Here is an 18,623-nt window from a genome sequence, read left to right as displayed (position 1 = left end):
CTGCACTGGAGGAATATTGTCAAAGACGTGGGCAGCACTTTGCACGGTGCATACTTCTATTGTCTGAGCCCTATCATGCCATCAGTTTAGACAGATCCCCCTTTAGGAGTCAGTGACTGCATTGCTCCTCGTAATGCATCAAGCTGGCAGCACATCTTGGGACAATCAAAAAACAAAAATATTTTTAAAAACATATGAAGAAATATAATGCTGTGGATCACTTCCATCTGTTTCTCTGTGCTCATGTCTCATCCCTTTTCATATCATACAGCTTGCTTGTTTTCCCTCTTACTACAGCTCTCTGCCTTCTATGCTAGATGAGCAAAGGAAGCCATAACATATTCTTAGGATATATTGAATATGTCTTTGTAGCGCCTTACTTTCTTCATTGTAGCTGTTATTTTTCTTTTTTTCCTTCACAAAACTAAAAAGTATTCATAATAAAACAAGCCAGTGCTTTCACATTGCACATTTCTGGTTAAAATCCCTGTTTTTAATTTCTTTGCAGAGTAAATATCCAGCCTCCTATAACAAAACTAAGTGCATATTCTTTATTTAGAGAGTTCTCTTCCTGAAAATTCTCGAGAGTGCTCCTCGTGTCTCCAGTAGATATATGTGATAATCTCCTAGTGCTATAGAAATTTCTTGATGATTCTGGATAGATGGAAACCTCATGTTTCAAAGTGTTTGAAGGAAGTTCTTTGAATTATTTTTCCTTCCTGTCAAAGTCCAATGGTAGCATTGTCAGAATGTGAAAACACAGTAATAACAACAGGTTTTATGACGACAATAGGGTCACATTAAAAAAAATAGAAAACCCTCAGTGTTCCTTTGAGTCTCACCCTTGTAAATTCAGGTTTGTTTTGTATTCGGTTCTGCACAGAGTTACTTCTAGCACTGGGGTTTTGTGAAACTAGAAAATCTTAATGGTGAAACTAGAAGATTGGTAGCTGAAATTGTCCCCTCTCATGCCAGCGTTCCTGGTTATAATACCTTGTACCTTCTAAATAATCCCTCTCTTTTCTTGGAGCATTTTTTTGTCTTTTAGTTACCATGGCTATGCTGGTCATAGCAGGCTCGTTGAGAAAACCAGTGCATTTCACACATGTAGGTGTGTTTCTCTTTTCAGAAACACCTCCTATTTGCCAGTAATGTAATTAGACTGAATGCAGGTTAAAAACTATCCTGTTACATCAGAATGTGCAGGCAGAAATTATCCCCTAAAAGCAATGATTGCTATATATCTGCATTTGCAAACCAGAAGTTCCACTCATGTCTTAACTATGTCTTCGATCATGCATATTTGCTATAATAATTTTGTCCTGCACACTAAAGGAATCTACTGTGTAATTATTTTTGCATGACTATTAGTCTTTGATCACTGGGCCCTTGTAAAGGGTTTTGCGTCTCTGTCTACATTGACTGAAAATCCTGGTTTTCATCTTTCAGGACTTGTGCCATTCTCATTGTGATGATGCCACAGTCCAGAAAAAGATCACAGCTATTATCGACTGCTTTATTAATTCTGCCATACCCCCAGCTTTGCAGATTGACATCCCAACGGAACAAGCAAAGAAGATTTTGGAGCACAGGAAAGAACTAGGACCTTACATTTTTAGGGAGGCACAGGTAAGAAGCTAGGAGAATCTCTGTAACAGATCTGGCTAGAGTCTGTGTGCTTGGTTTTAAGGATGTTTTTTGTTGCTTATGTGACAATTTGGACTCTGTACATAAGCCTGGGCATGTAGGAGAACACTATAGTCATGCATTTCAATGAAGAATGGATGGTGGAGATGACAGAGAGGCTTCAGATATTTACTGCTCAATAAACCAGACAATCTCTGACAGCTAGCTGATCCTGCAAAGGTGTTATCTGGGTGTGTGTTAGGAATTCGGGCAATAGAAATTAATTCTGTCTGGTTTTAACTGCTTGTTCTTTACCACCTGGTTAGTTCAGAGAAGTAATTTGTAGTTAGAAAGTTTGTAGTTTTTGTAGTTTATGAAAAGAAATGCAGATGTGAGTAAAGCACAAAGACAGCTAAACTTAGAGAATGCCTTTCCCTTCTTTATTACAGAAAGTCTTTATTAAATGGCTGTAGACAATATTCTCTCTGATCTTTGTACTAATCAGACTGAACAGCAATTTGTGAACCTTTACTACAGACCTACTATTTTCTTATTCCTCGTTACTGTTTTCTGTGACTTACCTCCCTGAGAAAGCTAGTTCCTCTTCTTTTCCTATAAAATTGCCACCAACACCTTTAAATGTCAACCGTGAGTCCATAAAGTATTTGAATCACAAAAGATGGATGGTTTGTCAGAGAAAAGGGTTCATATAGGCCCTAAGAGAAACAAGAAGTCTCATTTCAGCCCACGTAAAACCCAGTGAACTCCAGAAATGTGGCACAAAACCAAGGGAAGAACTTGGCCAAAAAGCTGTGACTGGAACATGGCAGTGACTCACATGCCACTGTCAACTCTGTTGAGCCAGAAGCAGTGAGGTGCTGAGCATGCTGAGCTCCTTTGAAGCCATGTTTCTCAATGAGAATTAAACATCGAAATAAATTCTAAAATGTGAGCCTTAGTACGTGCAGCACCGGAATTCACTGAGCCCCTCTGTTTGCTTTTCTAAAATTGTTTTTCTTACTCTAGTTCAAAAAAGACCCTGTGAGAGATTATATCATTTAAAAATTATCCAAGATTTGCTCATAGATCTGTAATGTGGTTTAAGAGCCTTTCCAGAGGCAAAAAAGTATTTCCTTTCTGTTAGGGAGGGAAAAAAACCCCTCTCCCTAATGAACTGAATATTTGGAATACTTGAGCAGAACAGTGGGGCAAAACCAATTCTACTGGTGTATATTTTATCAGGAATACTTGTAAAAAATGATGGATGTTTTCATTAATGCAAACAATTGTTTAGGGAAATATAAAAAAAGAAAGTGCCTTTTAACTGTGTTTTAGGAAGATTTCTCACCAGTAATAAACACACTGATGAAAAGCATGTGCCTAGCAAAGCTGGGCTGAAATGTCAGGACACAGTACGTGGGAGGAATAAGGCTGTGTATTCAAAAAGAAATAGTTATTTCATTCTCATGGTAAACTACATTTTGTTTTGCAGTAAACTCTGTTTTCTTAACATGGTCAAGACTGACTTTCTTTTCTTTCTATGCAGATGACTATTTTTGCTCTTCTGTTTAAATTTTGGCCAAAATTTTGTAAGTTTCGAAGCAATTTGGCTAGTGACAACATTCTACTTGCCTTGGAGAGAAAAAAGGGAAAAAAGATGCAAAAGAAGGCAGGCAAAACAGAAGAGGAATGGCTCACAAAGTTTCAGGTGACAGCTGATGAAATGCATAAAAACTCCTTCAGGAGCAAACATACATGAATTCAAATATCCCTTTCTCAGCCTGATCCAAAGCTACCGAAATCTTTTTGTTAGAGTTCAAGCTTTACATGCAACTCAGTCCTAGGACGATTAGTTCCCAATCCTGCCAATGCATATACATATGCTTAACTTGAAGCAGATGAGTCAATGGAATACTCCTTTCATTAAGCAGAGGGGAGCACGTATTTTAGTAATCTTTTGTGTCAAGAGAAGAGAGAAAAAGAGGGCTGAATTTTAACAAAACCTCTATGTATGGTCCATGTATATAATGGGTTGCTGCAGACCTGTGTGCACTTTTTTTTGGTACTATTTTAGAGTATATGATCCTGGGTCACTATTGAAAGCAAAATAAAACCGGCTTTTATCTCTGTTTTTCAGAAGCAGCATTTGAAAAGTCTGCACATTATTTAAAATGTTTATGTGCTACTTGCTTTGTATAGTCTTTGTCTTTTCTCAAATATTTCTCAGCTTTGACAGTGAATTTGTTAGACTGTTCACAATGAATTTCCAGACAGTTTTAGTGCATTAACAGAACTGTCACCTCTACAGCGTAATGCTTGCTTGTAAAATGGTTTTTCTTGGAATTTTGTTATTAAAATATAATGGATTCTTTTTCCATTGATTATAAGCTTTGCAAAAGTTTTTTTTTTACAAAATGTAGTTGTTTGGCCAGTTTTGAGGAGAGAACATTCCTTTATGGGCAGAGAAATTATTGGACTTGCAAACTATCATAAGTAGCATTAAAAGACCTTTACATATTTTAAATACCATGTACACATGTTGAGATATTTCTCATGATGAGAACCACACGAGTACCTGGACAGATAGAGACATATATGCCCCTAAGAACATGTACACATTGTTATCCTCTTTCAGAAATATGAAAACTGAGGACCGGTGAAGCGTTACTCAAGGCTACACACCCATGTCAAGTGAAATCTAAAATCCAAGGACTCATATTCCTTTCTCCAAAGCACGTTGCCTCCATACAGAGATGTCTGGCAAGGCCATTGGCAATGCTTACAGTGCAAAAATGCAATATTTCAAAGCAATGCACTTTTGCATTTTCACAGACTTATTTTTTCCATCTGTTTGTTGCCTGTCTATAAGATTTCTGATTAAGATCAAGGAAATAAAGAGCAAATCTTGGCCAGAAGGGCAGAAGCCGAGCTTTTATGGGGAACAAATGGGAAAGGTGAATTACCCTTCTAAACTGGGAAATAGGGTAAGAAATTTTAGAAAGTGACAGCGAATGTAGTTCAGTAAGCAGTTTGCAGATTATTATCACAAAAAATTATCAGTAAACCAGTTACCTTTTAAAATCTCTTGAAAGAACAGATGGAACAGATAAGTTTCTGAAACCCTTTTGCCCCTCTATTATTGTTTAAAGAATTTGCCATTCCTTGTTCTCTTGCTTGAGATTTCTATCCCCTCAGTGATAATGTAACTATTCCAATAGTCCAGTATCCCTGAAGGATACTGATCAGGTTCACCCAGCACAAGCAATAGTAGGTTCACTTGGCAGCTTGTAGAAGATGATGATTTCTTGGCATTTAAAATAATCTCTATGCTCCTCTGCCCCACCAGGCTCATGCTGAAGGAAAGGAAAGATCCGGCAAGGTTAGAAATTATTTTTTTTCTTAGATTTATTATGATCTGGTGGCAATTACAGAGACATGATGGGACAGCTCACATGACTGGAATGTGGTCATGGATGGCTATGTCCTTTTCAGGAAAGACAGGCCAGCCAGGCATGGTGGTGGAGTTGCTCTTTATGTGAGAGAGAGCAACTACAATGTATAGAGTACTGTCCAGGGGCGGTTGAGGAGCGAGTTGAGAGTCTGTGGGTGAGAATTAAGGGGCAGGCTGGCAGGGGTGACACTGTTGTGGGAGTCTATTACAGGCCACCAGATCAGGGTGAGGAAGTTGATGAGGCCTTCTACAGGCAGCTGAGCGTGGCCTCACAGTCACAGGCTCTGGTTGTTATGGGGGATTTTAACTACCCTGATGTTTGCTGGAAGGACTACTCAGCCAGCCATCCACAGTCCAGGAGGTTCCTCCAGTGCATTGATGGTAACTTTCTGATGCAAATGGTGGAGGAGCCGACTAGGAGGGGTGCGCTGCTGGATCTCATCCTCACTAACAAGGAGAGTCTGGTTGAAGCAGTAAAGGCTGAGGGCTGCCTTGGTTGCAGTGACCATGAGGTGGTGGAGTTCAGGATCTCGTGTGGCAGGAACAGAATACCAAGCAGAATTGCAACCCTGGACTTCAGCAGGGCCAACTTTGGCCTTTTCAGACAATTGCTGGGGGAAATCCCGTGGGCAAGGCTGCTTGAAGGTAAAGGGGCCCAAGATAGTTGGTTAACATTCAGGGACTGCTTCTACCAAGCTCAAGATCAGTGCATCCCGACATGTGGGAAGTCAAGGAGGGGAGGCAGGAGACCTGCGTGGTTAAACAGGGAACTTCTGCGTAAGCTCAAGTGGAAGAGGAGAGTTTACAAATCATGGAAGGAGGGGCTGGCCACTTGGGAAGAATATAAGGCTGTTGTTAAAGGATGTAGGGAGGCAACTAGGAAAGCTGAGGCCTCCTTAGAGTTAAACTTGGCAAGAGGGGTCAAAGACAACAGAAAGAGCTTCTTCAAATACATAGCTGATAAAACTAACACCAGAGGCAATGTAGGCCCACTGATGAATGGGGTGGGTGCCCTGGTGACAGAAGATACAGAGAAAGCAGAGTTACTGAATGCCTTCTTTGCCTCTGTCTACTCTGCCAGAGGCTGTCCTGAGGAGCTCCGTACCCCTGAGGCCCCAGAGGAAGGCAGGGCAATGGAGGAGTTTGCCTCAGTTGATGAGGACTGGGTTAAGGACCAATTAAGCAATCTGGACATCCATAAATCCATGGGTCCAGATGGGATGCACCCGCGGGTGCTGAGGGAGCTGGCTGAAGTCATTGCTGGACCACTCTCCATCATCTTTGCCAAGTCTTGGGAAATGGGAGAGGTGCCTGAGGACTGGAGGAAAGCAAATGTCACTCAGGTCTTCAAGAAGGGCAAGAAGGAGGACCTGGGCAACTATAGACCAGTCAGCCTCACCTCTGTCCCTGGGAAAATGATGGACAACTTATCCTTGGTGCCATCTTAAGACATATCAAGGATAAGAGGGTCATTAGGGGCAGTCAGCATGGCTTCACCAAGGGGAAGTCGTGCTTGACCAACCTCATAGCCTTTTATGAAGACATAACAAGGTGGATTGATGATGACAGAGCAGTGGATGTGGTCTACCTTGACTTCAGTAAAGCATTTGACACCGTCTCCCACAGCATCCCCATGGCTAAATTGAAGAAGTGTGGACTGGACGATCGGGTAGTGAGGTGGACCACAAACTGGCTGAAGGAAAGAAGCCAGAGAGTTGTGGTCAATGGGGTGGAGTCTGGTTGGAGGCCTGTATCTAGTGGAGTCCCTCAAGGGCCAGTTCTGGGTCCAGTGTTATTCAATATATTCATCAATGACATGGATGAGGGAATTGAGTGTACTATCAGCAAGTTTGCTGATGACACCAAGCTGGGAGGAGTGGCTGACACGCCAGAGGGCTGTGCTGCCATCCAGAGACCTGGACAGGCTGGAGAGTTGGGCAGGGAAAAATTTAATGAAATATAACAAGGGAAAATGTAGAGTCTTACATCTGGGCAGGAACAACCCCAGGTTCCAGTATAGGTGGGCGAATGACCTATTAGAGAGCAGTGTAGGGGAAAGGGACCTGGGGGTCCTGGTGGACAGCAGGATGACCATGAGCCAGCACTGTGCCCTTGCGGCCAAGAAGGCAAATGGCATCCTGGGGTGTATTAGAAGGGGGGTGGTTAGTAGGTCGAGGGAGGTTCTTCTTCCCCTCTACTCTGCCCTGGTGAGACCTCATTTGGAATATTGTGTCCAGTTCTGGGCCCCTCAGTTCAAGAAGGACAAGGAACTGCTGGAGAGAGTCCAGCGCAGGGCCACGAAGATGGTTAAGGTAGCGGAGCATCTCCCTTATGAGGAAAGGCTGAGGGAGCTGGGTCTCTTTAGCTTGGAGAAGGGGAGACTGAGGGGTGACCTCATTAATGTTTATAAATATATAAAGGGTGGGTGTCACGAGGATGGAGCCAGTGACAACCAACAGTAAGACAAGGGGTAATGGGTTCAAACTGGAACACAAGAGGTTCCATTTAAATGTGAGAAGAAACTTCTTCTCAGTGAGGGTGACAGAACACTGGAACAGGCTGCCCAGGGGGGTTGTGGAGTCTCCTTCTCTGGAGACATTCAAAACCCGCCTGGACACCTTCCTGTGTAATCTCATCTGGGTGTTCCTGCTCTGGCAGGGGGATTGGAGTAGTTGATCTTTTGAGGTCCCTTCCAATCCCTAACATTCTGTGATTCTGTGATTTTTTTTTTCTTTTAGATATATATGTATTTTCTCTTTCTCTACACATCACTTGCCATTTTGGATTTATGTCAAACAGAACAATAATCCTGTGGAGGAATTTTGCTTTCTCCCTTCTCACAAATTTGTCCCTGGGGTGCCCAGCCTACCTGGGCTCACCTCACTTTATGAACCAACTGCATAAGAGTTGGACTTTTATGTAGTATAATGGAAAAAGTGGGCAGACAAGGAGGCTTTCACTGCACAATGGTGCATGCCTTGGTATTATTTGACTACCTCAATATTTTCTGTGTAAGCCTATGGAGCAAATCCTATGGGAGGCTTCCTGGCAATGGACTTGGAGCAGGGAGGAGTGTCTGACAGTGAGGGTTGCCATGCAAGCACTGTACAATGCAGAGACCTCTTTTGAGCTTAGCATCTGGAAGGCAGGGATGGGTTGGTACAGGGTGAAGTAAGCTCAGACATTAAGCATAATGTGATTGCTTCAGTGTTAACCTGAAATAGTTGTTTTAAAAGCTATTGCCTTGGGAGAGTATGGTTTGCTTCTCATTTTTCACATATTTGCCCTTAGTGTGGCACAGCTACTTGGGCACATCTTTGGCCTGTCTGTGGATCTGTTCCTTTGTTAGCTGCCAGATGCACATGCCAGCTACTTTAAAAAATATCAGTCACCTTTTACAGACTACCTTGATGCCAGTATTTGTAGTTCATTGTATACACAACTGCATTTTACCTCCAAAATATATTTTGGATTTTTCGCTTTCAAGTACACAAAATAGTTTAAACTTACACTGTAAATCTGTACTTGCTCCTGCCATGCCCTTAGCAGAGAAAGGTAAAACCATAAGCATTAGTCTTCCTTTTCCATGTTTCCCTTATCTCTCTTAAAGCTTCTTAGCAGTAAGCTTGTTTGTTAGTAAGTAGTGTAATGTCATGGGATATGATATTACCATAACATTTGTCAATTTATTATGGTAAGACGTTATTATATACCTCATTTAATTCACCATTCGCATTGAGAAGGCTAACAAACACAAACTGTAGTATATTAGTATACATACTGTTTCTGTAGTTGCTTCGGCATCCATGTTATTAAGCCTTCTGGAGCAAAGATAAACACCAGACTGGCTTGGCAGTTTGATACCCAAAAGTCACCTTTACAGATGATGGGCCCATAGGACAGTAAGGGTGATGAGGAAAGAAAAAGGCACCTTGGGAGCAAGGAAGCAGAATATTCTGATCCTTTTACTATCTCTCAGGGGCTTTCTGAGTGATTTTTAGAAACCATTTGTCTTCTTTTTTTACAATTTCTCATTTGTAACATGGGACGGTTATATTATTTGCCTAATGGGGATGTTGTGGGGTTAATTATGTGAGGTTAAATATAAGCATTGGTTGATGTTCATAAAGAGTTTTGGGATCATCAGATAGAATGTGCAGAGGTGCAGACTTAGCAGAACACTAAAACAACATGAAAATGACAAATAGTTAATCACCAGAGCAGTTTACCAAGTGTTACAACGCCTTGTCGTTCACTGTAGATGTTTTAAATGAGATTAGCTGTTCTCCTATATATACTGTATACTGTAGTCCATTCACAGCTACTGGACCAAGCTGGAACTAATAATAATAAATCCTATGGCCTACGTTTATACCTGAGGCCAAATTAGAGGATCACAATTGCCCTCTGTCCTTAAAATATACTCTGTTGCAGATCTGCCCTCTCACTCAACTATATTTTGGAGCAGGGATTGAATCTGAAAGGAATATAGCCGGCAGGAGTATAGAGGTCAGGAAACTTCGATTAGAACAAAGAAATGCTTTTAAAAAGTAGTATCTTCTGCTATATTCTATTATGCCCAATGTGATGAATTATGAAACTGGGCATTACAAAACACTACTGTATGTGGCACCATCTCATTTCCAATGACAATTTTTGCTTCCTCAGACTTTGCTTTTTACTTTAGTTTAGTAACTATTGTGTACATCTAATTATGAGTTCTTATTACTTGCAGGGTAAAGAAGTGGGGACAAAACTTGTCAGTGCTTTGGTAGATAAGTTTGGTGTGGAGAGAGGACCAGCATCATTTTCAGATGGATATGGGCAGCAGGTGAATAATTAACATATTGCTACAGATATCATCACTCAAGAGAGATAAAATGATCTTGGGAGAATGGAAGGTGGAGTTTGGTTTTGAATACTACTGTCATGTGGTCCTTCAATAACTGTTCATTCTTCTACAATTAAATTCACTTACAAGTTTATCTGCCTTACTGGTGATGTTTTTTCTTTATTATTTTTTTTAAGATGTCGGTTCTGAGTATTATTAATATCTAACAACATATTAGGCTCTTTAGGTCTGTAGATTCAAAAAGAGTCTTTTTTGAAGATAAATTGAAGAAAAGGAAGTTCAATTCTGGAATAAGAAGCTTTTCATTACTCGTGAAATTAATATCCCAAAATAATTTGGTTTAGGCTTGAGTCCTCTTCTGCTCATATGTCAAAAACTGAAGCTGAACTCTGAGGAGATCTAGGTATTTGGATAGAAAATCTGTCAGAAAATAGCTCTTTAGTACTTCTTCCATAACAAGTCTCATGGTGCATCCAATCTGTAGTGAAAAGGTAACAGTCATTTTATTGCAGAAACTGGAAGTAGAGACATGCCACCTCAGGCATCTCAAGGGATCATTCACAGTTGAGTTGACCCTGCCAAAACATAACAGGGCATCTGTGCAGCCACATAATCACAGCTATGTCATGTGATGAAGGGGTAAATCACAGTCTGGCCACTGCTTACATTCCATAGAGCTCTTCCTGTGGCATTACATTAGCGATGAGCAGAATATAGAAATAGGCAGTGTGAAATAGCCTCAAAATATGAAACCACAGTGCAAACTGCACAGTTAAGCTCACCCTCTTATCCCTTAAATGGACCTTTTAACCTTTGCTCGTACCTATTAAAAAAAATAGTTGGGTGAGTCTGTACATCAGTATCATAAGCCTAAGTCCTCAAGAGGCAGGTAATTGCAGAAAGAGCAATATTATTTTATAGAGCAGTTTCTTCTCCAAGCCTCTTTCTGCTCTAGGGAGATGACAGATGTGCTTCTTACTGAGTCATGAAATGACAAATTGGCTTCAAACTTTTCAGGCTGTAAGGAAAAAAAGAAAAAGGCCAAATAAAAGTACAGTTCTGATACTGATTTGGGAGAGTGGCCTAAAAATTACATGGAACCTGAACTGTGGTTGTTGTAATGTCAAGAGCAACATTTGTTCCTTAGAAAAGGAAAGGATGACATCTCAAGGTGATCTGCCTTTAGTGGTAGCAGCACTCTGCTGGAAAGGTGGAACGACCTCTGAGGCTAATGAAACCTTCAATGATTTGAAAAAGGACACACCAGAAGGGTGTGGCAGGGAGATAAAATGAAGTCCTCAATAACACAAAAGGCTGAAATTTTGGAAGCGGTAAAGTCTGCTGTATTTACGTTTTGAAGACAAAAGGAGAGAGAATAGGACTCAGACCAGGGATGGAGAATAAATGAATGTAAACATGGTATCTGTCAAACTTGTTTAAATTGCATTTCATGGTGTTTTGAGGGGGGTTTTTTTTGCAGCAATACTATTTTTCCCATTATTGTCATGACAGAACTTCTTAATAATTATGATTATTCGATAACGGGGATATAAACTAAACAAGTTTTTTGTCTCACTGTTGAAATGGACCAGGTACTACCAGTGACATCATCAGGAGGCTGATGGTTTTTAATGGTTCTTGCAGGATTCCTGGTCCTATTCCAAGTACTTAGAAGCCTTGGCGCAGGAGAGAGTACTCCTTAAAATGCAAGAAGATCTGGAGGAAACCTCATCATCATTCCTTACAGGTTGTTAACCAAGCTCTGTAGTTTCAGAGGACAAGCTTATAGCTTAGGGGAAGTTCTCTCAGTACAAGGACTCTCCTCTCCCTTGGAGCTGTGCACATAAACTGCTGCCTCTCTTATGCTGTCTGCAGAGGAGTTACTCTCTGCACTACACTCGTGGTGGATAAATTTTCTGAGAAAGCAAAAGTTGCAAGGTATCAGCATTGTCCTTACTGCACAGGTCCTGCTGCAGAGAGAAATACAGCCATTTATTCATTCTGCACAGTGACATGGCAATCCTGTTTGCTTCACATATATATTTTACCTCCCTGGCTTCTTGTGGTTCATCAACTTACATACAGGCAGAGAGATGAAACTTTTCTCACCAGTTTGTCAGTACGCTTTTGGGGGACCTAAGAGGCATTGCCTCATCCTTATGTCACATGCGTACATCCTCTTACATCTTCCCTAAGGATACTATGACCTGTTTGTTCACTAAATAACTCCATTTAGCAGTAGGGCTAGCAATAGTACTATGCGATATTAAAACCATTCAGTTTTAATTTTCTTTCCATATACAGGTTCTTCATCTCTGTCCTTTGGAAAATCCAAAAAATCCATCATTTCTCCAGAGCAGTGTGATTTTGCAGAAACGCTAAAATCTTCCCAAGAAACAGAAAGTGAGTAACAGACTGCCAACAAGTGTGCCTTGAAATTTTGATTCTTAAAAGCTTTTTTTCCTGCTGTCAGTGCTGAGGCTCATTAGTAGCAAGTTATCCCACTCCAAATCACATTTCACTGAAGCTATACAGCTTCAACATGAAGGCAAGATTCTTTTTCACTCCAGCCATGGTTAGTGGACCTAATGTTGACCAGATGGAGTTTTGTTGCAAAATGGTAGTCTCTGAAATGCAGTTCTCTGAGCTTTCCAGGTTAAAATATTTTAAATAGGAGCATAGGATGACTGGAGGAAGCTCAGACCCCATGGAGTTACTGGCAAGGGCCTGACACAGAACTAGCAATAGCTCATCTCTGCCTAAGCCAATTAAACATTAGAATGGGAGAAAAGAATGGGACAACAAAGAGATCTACTGAAGACAGAAAAGCAGATTTTGTTTCAGAGCTTCAATCCCTAGATGGAAGAATCCCCTGCAGGTGGTTTTTTATGTTTTGGTTTGGGTTTTTTATAAGCCTGTGCTGAAATTAGGTGGACTTAAAATTAATAGAACTTGGACTGTTGCTCCCCTTCCTTCTCTGTTCCTCCTTCCTCTTCTAATTCTGTACTTCAGCACTGCAATTTAGGCAAGTTGGTGTCCTGCTCTCACTAATCCCCCTGAACATATCCTTCCTGTGGCAGCATTTTCTGTATGTGGCTTCAGAGAAAACGGCAGCATTCCTTGGTCTTCCTCCTGTTCTCTTTCTGCCCTCTTACCACCTCCTCTAGTTAAAGTCATCCAGTCACCTGGGACCTTACGCACCTCTGCAGATGTCACTGTATTTCAGACACTTGTGCCTTTTTGCGCTGCAGTTCTGCATCACACACAGCTGTATCAGTGTGAGGAGTCCTTACACGGGGACTTTGGTCCCGCTCTGCAGCTGAGAAACCTCCAGCTGGGCCCAGTACTCAGAGGGCTACAAGGCAGCTCCAGTCTGTGCTACAGACTAGCCCAGCAGTCTCTGGCCCACCCTGTTATTCAAAACCCACAAGTTGCATTCCTGCCAGGCATCAGGCTGTGATACAGGCTAATGCAATGAGAAAGTAGATGTCTTGAGCGGTTTCAGAGGTCTCTCCCACCAGTTTCAGTAGCAGCCCACTCTCCAACACCACTGGAAATTTGCCTGCCCTGCCCCTTCTCAAAAGCTCAAGTGCTCCCACCACCTTTGAGTGCTTTTCTCTTCCTCTATCATGATCCTCTGGTGGTTCTCCTCACCTGTGCACTCTGTGGTGGTCTGATCACCCTGCTGGTAGGGTAAGACATCTACAAAAGACCACCACTGCTCTTGATGGGACAGCATCTCTCCACTTTGTTACAGAGGAGATACCTTGTGTATTGGGTATAAATGGCAAGGTGCTGGCAGCAGGGGGGTGTAGGGGTGGCCTCTGTCAGGAGAGGCTGGGGCTGCCCTGTGCCAGACACAGCCTTTTCCAGCTGGCTCCAACCAACCCATCACAGGCCACAGCTGGGCCCATCACCCAAGATAGTGGCACCTTGGGGAAACATATTTCAGAAAAAGCAAAGCCATAGAGGGAAGGAACTAAAAGGAAAGACAAACAAGAGAGGGAACACCGAGGCCAGAGGAGAAGGAGAAGGTAAAGGAGACTGAGGAGGAGGAGGTGCTCTATGGTAGAGCAGATATTCCCAGCAGCCCATGGAGAACCACAACTGCAGCAGAGGAAAAGAGTGAGAAAGAAGGAGGTGCCCATTGCCTCGCTGAAGGCACTGAGTGTAACCTGTGGTGATAACGAGGGGAGGAGAGGTGCTTGCAGTGAACTTGAACCTGGGAAAGGTGTAGGAAAAGTGTTTTGTCTAAGTGTGTAAGTGTTCATTTCTTGTTTTTCCCACTACCCGAATCAGCAATGGTCTCTTCTAATCAGCAATAAATTATTTCCCTCAATTCGAGTCTGTTTTGCCTGTGACAGTAATTGGTAAGCAATCTCCCTGTCTTTATCTTAACCCACAAGGTTTCTCTTTCTTGTTTTTCCTCTTTTCTCCCCTTGTCCTGCTGAGGGCAGGGGAGTGAGTGAGTGAGCAGCTGGGTGGGAGACTGGCTGCTAGCAAGGGCCAACCCAGCCACACCTTGTTTCTCTCTTTTTGATGCTTTTATTGAAGAACTATTCTGACTATTGCAACTGGCTGCAACACAGCAATGACATTCTGTTACCTTTTGCAGGCAGATTAAAATCTCTCTGAGGGATGGAATGCAGAGACGTATAATGGCGGTGGGCAGGAGACACAGAAATAATGTGCATGCAAGGTTTGTCCTTATGTTTTCAGAGCAAAGATGATGACTTGGAATATTATTAAGAACTGTGGGATATTATTCAAAGGTAGAAAATAAATATCTTCCAATGTGTTCCATATCAACATGATTGTGATACTGACTCTTGTATTACTAATTTGTTTAACAGTACACCTTGAGGCTCAAATCAGAGTATGATTCCACTGAAGTATGCATGGTACAAACAACTAGGTGGTCATGGTCCTAAAGATCTTATACTCAAACCCAGTTCTTCAGTGCCTGATCTAATGAATAAATAAAACACTACATTGAACTGGCAGCCATAAAGCAGAGCGTTTTGGCACCCTATGCTCTAATACTGCAATTCGCACTTCTGTTTGTCAAGGATAACTCATGAGGTGTCTGAGCTATCATGAAATCAAGCTCTTTCATGGTTTGCTCCCAATCCAGTCTGATTCCTGGTACAAAGTACACCTTCTGCCTCATTTCTGAGTTTTGATCCATGAGAAAGGCTTAAAGTACATCAGGACACAGATGTGATTGAGAACTTTTGTAAAACGTTATTCCTCCCACAGTACTACTCACCAGAAGGTTGCAGGAGCTCATAGCTCTTCTGTAGCTCTCCCTACTTTCCTGATTCTTTTTACAATTTTAAGAGTTTTAAAAAGAATTGGGGCAGAGTTGATGTTGAGACTAAGGCCAAAGGATTAGTTGGGAGGGGTTAAGAGGGGGCAGGGGCAGGATTAACTGCTAGGCAGGGGACAGGATGATGATAGACCTCTTTGCATTTTTCAGATCACTCTAAACACCAGTCCCCAGCCACAAAGTTGTTGGCTCCATTCTTCTCTACATGTGTGTAATGCATGTAAGAGAAAGGCAGATCAGTGAGCTCCAGCTTGCTGAGTTCCTGAGGACTACCCCTGAGTTAGGGATGGGATTGTCTTCTGCTGCCCATCCCAACCTCTTGGACAAGGAGAATGAGCCATTCAGCTCAGCTGTCAGTCGTAAAGGTTCTTCACTTTGCACTCTTACATCATACTGCTAAGGACCCTTCACGAGTGCTTTCCTCCTCAGTGTGGAGTGGCAGCTAAGGACAACTAAGAGCCTTTTTCACTCTTGACACAATGACCAAGAATTGTATGTGACTTCCATGGGGAGTTGCTTCAGACAGGCTGGCAGGGAAGAAAGACACTCTCTTTTATGGAAATAGCTGCCATGCTCATATATCCTTGCAGAACAAGCAAGGGAGATCACTGATTCAATTCTTACTTTCCCCACAGTTCAGAGACAGAATTTGCTTCATGCTCGTTTCTGTTCCTTCTGTGTTTGTGTTGCTTGCTAGTGTGACGTTATCCGAGAAGGACATCTTGGGTGGAAGCCACAAATGAGTAAAACATAAAATTCTTGTCCCTGTTTTTCATGTTTTCCCAAATGTCACAGATGCAGTGAACTCTAATGCTCAGTACATCTGAGGAGGGAGGAATGTAGCATCTTTTAGTGAGCAGAGCACATGTGGTACTGTGTGGCCTACCACTCATTAATGTGAAAGGCAAAGAAGAATCACGAAATGCCATAAATGCAATGATGTATGTCAGTCTAAAAACACACGCGAAAGGCCACCTTCTACTGCTGCGGTCAGTACAATGCACGCAACCAAATGCTGGAGTGCGGCAGCCAGTTTCTGTTTTGTTATGTTCCTGCCTCCATGGCATTTTGAGGCAGTTAAATAACATGTAGACAATGCTTATCTTATGCTGGTAGTTTTGACTTGAATCATACTTGGATTACTTCTAAAATGAAAAATAATATCCAGATATTTGTCACAGATGATAAAACTCCTAGTGAATATGTTCCAGCCTTGCCAAGTTGTTAATGAAAATTTACCAGCCCCCACGCAAAAACTACTGTCCCAGACAGTTACTGTGATTAATACCACACATCTCTGTCAAACTTAGAAACAAACAAAAAAAAAGTACTTCATGTATTTCAATGAGTGAGTAGAATTTTACGAACTGGCTCTATCCAGTAAAAGTTGTGCAAGCTGATGATAACCCTCAATCCAGTTTGCAATTCTGTCTCCATGTTAACTGAAATATAGATACATGTATGTATGTGTGTATATACATACAGGCACAGTCATTTATAAGCCATGTCTTTAGTACGCAACTGAGGATGACATACATCAGTAATGATAGAAATACATGTCGTATCAGCTCATTATGCCCAATCTTATGTGTCAATTTTAAAGAAATATTGAGCAATTGGACAGGGAATATATTAAGAGACAGAGACCCTTTCATTTCTGGGTAACTAATCTGATGCAATGGCTGACACCTCATAACTGCTGTTTGGTGACACATTTGAAACAGAATAGTGGCTTTAGTCTCATCCTGAGGGACCAAGTAATGACTGTTGCCAGTTCCAGCAGAAAGCCTGAGAAATGAAGGGGTATAGAGACTAACTAAATATTATTGTTCTAAATGACGACTCTATGTCACTTCAGGAAGCTAGCACTGCTATCATCTTTTGGCTTGTTCTTGACATCTGTTCTCTCTCAGGTTGCTGATCTACCACCTATGTGGGCTCAGCAGTTTTAAAGGGCTAGAAAAGTTTTATTCGACACCCCTAGCACCTCCCCTTTTAGATAACTAAAACTTTATTCCTTGTTTATTTTAACTATGTATACATTGGGACTTTCAGAAGTCTGCAGCAGATCAACAGTTCTCTGTGGAATTGCTGCTACAGATGATAAAAACAATTCTCTTTTCAGAAACCTGCAAGCCTAGAAACTCTTCTGGACGGATTTATGCTTTAGTGGTGTTCAAAATATACAATCTAATCATATTCATTCAGACTTACTTTTGTTGTTTACTCCCAAGTAATGCAACATATTGGAACTATTTCGGAATTTTTTTAAGTCATCGTTTGGATTCATAAATATTTACACTTAGATGCTATTAGTGTGTATTTCACTTTTCTTTCATCAGACCTGGCATGTTTATTAAAACATTTTGTAATCTTTGAGGGTGCAGTCCTGAGATTTCTCGTTCAAATACATAAGCTGTGACTCTGCACTTCAGGAAAGGGCTTTATACATTTTGCTTTGACTTCTCTCCTGCTACTGCATGACACAAAGTATCAGGCTATGAGATTAATTCCTGAAAATATGTAGTGCCGGATTATGTTATTAAGGTGCACATTTAAATTGTTCACAAGAGCAGTAGTGGTGGTCACCAGGCCATTTAAAAAGGGGCAAAATGCTTTCTCATTTGTGTCTGTACAATGCTGCTCTGGCACTGCCTCTGTACTCCTCATGACCTCCTTTTAGTGGCTGTTTCTTAAAGCACTATTAATGGGAACAGTCTGAGACCCTGAGCTGCGGGTTCGTTTGTCCCTTTCAAGGTGTGGAAATCTAGTATTTAATCATCAGGCATTGAGATCAGCAATGAAGAAAGGTGCTTTGCAGACACAGCGGTAGACCAGATTCAGCAGACTCAGTTTCTACTGGTGCTCTGATCATAGAGTACTGGGTGGCCAGGGCCAGGCTTGTGCCACACCTTCTGCATCTTTTACACAAGAATCATTGTCACTCACTTTGCAAATATGTTTGACTTAAGAGAAACCCGCATCTATTAACTCCACAGATAAAAGTATCAATGAACTAGGTATTTTCCTAAGTGCGGGACCCTCAGTTTCCTGCTGTTGAAAGCACTGAAAAATGGTAGGTGTCCATCCCTTCACTGCTCCTTCTGTGCCTTTAGCACTACACAGGATTTACAGACTTGGGGACATTTTCTATGCCCTACCACTCATACACTTGTGAAATGGCCAGTTTCAATCCCACCCAATGCTATTGTTCCAGTCAAAGCTATTGACTTTAGCTTCTGTATGTGTTAAAATGATTGAAAAGAGACCAGGTGTTTCAAAGTTCTGTCCCAAACTGGGAAAAGAAAATCCTTAAATTATTATGTTTCTAATTTTAAATACTGGGTCAAACTGATCACTATGTA

The 18,623-nt window shown here is 41.6% G+C and overlaps 2 protein-coding genes across 2 annotated transcripts in view; both read left to right on the top strand.

Annotated features, from left to right (window-relative positions):
* Positions 1-5,003, top strand: part of PABPC1 (poly(A) binding protein cytoplasmic 1) — a 338,028-nt gene extending 333,025 nt beyond the window's left edge. The window contains exon 15 of the mRNA XM_065627232.1: positions 4,992-5,003. The gene's annotated coding sequence lies outside the window, so the exon portion shown is untranslated. The remainder of the gene's footprint in view (positions 1-4,991) is intronic.
* Positions 1-12,311, top strand: part of RGS22 (regulator of G protein signaling 22) — a 65,497-nt gene extending 53,186 nt beyond the window's left edge. Inside the window, 6 exon segments of the mRNA XM_065627230.1 lie at positions 1,450-1,629; positions 3,173-3,334; positions 9,813-9,908; positions 11,574-11,676; positions 12,234-12,282; positions 12,284-12,311. Of these exon segments, the coding sequence (XP_065483302.1) occupies positions 1,450-1,629; positions 3,173-3,334; positions 9,813-9,908; positions 11,574-11,676; positions 12,234-12,282; positions 12,284-12,311 (618 nt within the window).
* The last annotated feature ends 6,312 nt before the right edge of the window (positions 12,312-18,623 follow it).

The sequence above is a fragment of the Caloenas nicobarica genome, chromosome 2, assembly GCF_036013445.1.
Source record: "Caloenas nicobarica isolate bCalNic1 chromosome 2, bCalNic1.hap1, whole genome shotgun sequence".
NCBI classification, from domain to species: Eukaryota; Metazoa; Chordata; class Aves; order Columbiformes; family Columbidae; genus Caloenas; species Caloenas nicobarica.
The sequence above is the reverse complement of the archived record's forward strand: the minus strand, read 5'-3'. Positions and strand labels throughout refer to the sequence as shown.